This window comes from Penaeus chinensis, chromosome 38 (genome assembly GCF_019202785.1).
Source record: "Penaeus chinensis breed Huanghai No. 1 chromosome 38, ASM1920278v2, whole genome shotgun sequence".
Taxonomy (NCBI): Eukaryota; Metazoa; Arthropoda; class Malacostraca; order Decapoda; family Penaeidae; genus Penaeus; species Penaeus chinensis.
Window position 1 is genome coordinate 7,560,473 of NC_061856.1, and position 2,500 is coordinate 7,562,972.

Genomic DNA, 2,500 nt, shown 5'->3' on the forward strand with positions numbered 1-2,500 from the left:
TCCAGCAGCAATATGTGCTTAATTGTTGGGAACATCATAAAGATGCATTGTTAAATTATCCCACAATAACAAGATGTTATATGCCACTCAAAATAGTTAGGACTAAAAGAACAACAGTGTAACAATTTGCAGTCTATTGTAAGAAGCTAAAAACTCAAGTTTACACAAAAATCCTATTTCAATATTGCACAAAAATGCTAGACATGACATCTGACAATTCAGATTTCAAACAAATGAGCAAGATACGTGAAAATTACTTGTAATCTTAGTATTTGATATTTATGCTGCCAAATATTATACCCAGTAATAGGACAGGTGTCATTCTCTGGTTTGTACACACACAAAGTGTCCCACCTCCCCCCCATATCCCTAACATAGAAAAGAAAAAGAAAGAAAGAAAGAAAAGAAAATGCATCCAATTTGCCCATTTTATTAGAACATGATTTTTTCTTTCTTGTTAATATGAAGTACTGTCCTTTACGGATTACTTCTAATTCTTTTTTTTTCATTCTCATTATTATTTTATTATCATTTTTTACAACAACCCATGTGATACTGGAAGCAGGATTTGAGCTGCCTTCAAGCCTCCACAAAATGCAACTTACATAATTTATGGAGAGACTATTTCATATTCTTTTTGCATGTGCAAAGTATGAAGTCCAAGCTCAAGTGTTATATACTTGAAGACAGATCCTATTTTAAAACTAAACACTTTTGCAAAGACCCAACATGATATACATACCTTGGTGTCTTTCTTGGTGCCAGAGTAACTTTATTACTGTGTTCTACTGGAGATTGGGCCTGAAGTAAATGAATATAATCATATCACTATATGGTGCCTATATAATCCCATAATAATTATGTCTACAAATTTTGCACACAAATACACAAAGGCAAAGAAAACTACATAATCAATTACATGCACATCGCTATCATACTATTCTTATTCCAGGTTAGCATGGTAGTTGCAAAAGTTCTATTTTATCCAAACCAAATAAGTTATTCAAGGAATACATTATACCTCTGTATATCAAACTGAATTGAACTTATAACTTCTTAGAAAATGAATGAACAAATGAAAAAATGGCAAGACTCACTGCATGCAATGGTTCCACACTGATCTGTGGAGTGATGGCACTGGGTCCTGGGCTGGTCATGATGACTGAGGGCTGAAGGGCTGTGGGATTCCTTGGGAAATGCTGGCTCTTGTACCGCCAGTTGTTGAGAGGATTCTGTGACACAAAGTCCAGGAGGTACAGCACACCAGGGTCTTAAAGAAAAGAAAAGAAAAAAAAAAAAAAAGTCATTAGTGGCAGAAAACTTCTGGGGTTTGCTGATCAATCCAAATAGACTTTTTTAAGTTTCTTCCCTTTCTTCCTTTCAACACACTTACTTTCTGCTTCCTTTGCAGTGAGGTACGTAATATGTTCCATCATGTTGTTATATGCCTGAGCAGCACTATGGCCATACCGTTCCCGCCAACACAGCTCATCCAATACCACTTGTACTTGTTGAAGGGTAAGCTGTGATAGTGTGCTCTGTAAAATAAAAATTATATTCAACATCAAGAAACCAATACCATATCACACATACAATATATCTACATATCTACATATATATATTTATGTACATTTATATATTATATATTACTTAACCCCTTCCCGACGGGTCACGCCTATAGGTGTCATAACAAACTGCTCGAAATGTGGCGTGCGGCTGTCCCCCTCCCTCTCTCTCCCTTTCCCTCTTATTGCTGTGGCATTTTACTCACTTTGGTGTTCAAATTATAATAAGACTGTAAGATAAACTACTTAACATACCTGGAACATTTTAGGAACATGCCGTCTTAGGTAAGACATGATCCTAGCATTCGAGTGGAGGTTATCTTCATTATCACTGGTTTCACATACGCTCACCTGCAACATTAACCTTATGATAAATATGTCAGAAAAATATATATGAATAAGTCTATCACTTCCAAATTATTTCTTTATTTTCATTCATTGAATATTATCCTCACATGTATAATCACACCACCAAATGGAAAAAGTGACAACCAAAATTACCTTTGCATAATTCATGTTGTACAGACAGTTCCTATCGACAGAAAGATCACACAAAATAATTGCATTGGCATGGACGACACGCTCCATAGGCTTCAAAATGCGAATAAATCTCTGCCGAGATGAACTTCCTGGCTCAGGTTCTGATGCAAATAATCGATAAGATTTCATTTTACGATCATAGAGGCCTAGGATCTCAACCTGAAAGAAGCAGAAGACTGTATTACTTTGGATAAACCGATTTTATAAAATGTTCACAAAAAGTTCACTTACCCAAAAACAGCTTAATACCTTTACTTGAACTGTGCAAGAACTAAACCTTATTTTCTACTTATTATTGCCTACCTTCACAGCCTTCTTTGTGCCGTCAGCTGTACTTGTGCCAAGGCTTACAATGCCCAATTCCACTGTAGTTCCATCAAAGCCAAAGTCATAAA

The 2,500-nt window shown here is 35.8% G+C and overlaps 1 protein-coding gene across 1 annotated transcript in view; it reads right to left on the reverse strand.

The window, feature by feature from the left end:
* LOC125046163 overlaps positions 1–2,500 on the reverse strand; it is a 26,597-nt gene that overhangs the window by 7,201 nt on the left and 16,896 nt on the right. Inside the window, exons 11-16 of the mRNA XM_047643847.1 lie at positions 2,409–2,500; positions 2,067–2,264; positions 1,821–1,916; positions 1,394–1,538; positions 1,098–1,270; positions 743–801 (exon numbers count right to left, since the gene is read on the reverse strand). The exon at positions 2,409–2,500 is cut by the window's right edge and continues 73 nt beyond it. Coding sequence (XP_047499803.1) covers positions 743–801; positions 1,098–1,270; positions 1,394–1,538; positions 1,821–1,916; positions 2,067–2,264; positions 2,409–2,500 — 763 coding nt within the window. The remainder of the gene's footprint in view (positions 1–742; positions 802–1,097; positions 1,271–1,393; positions 1,539–1,820; positions 1,917–2,066; positions 2,265–2,408) is intronic.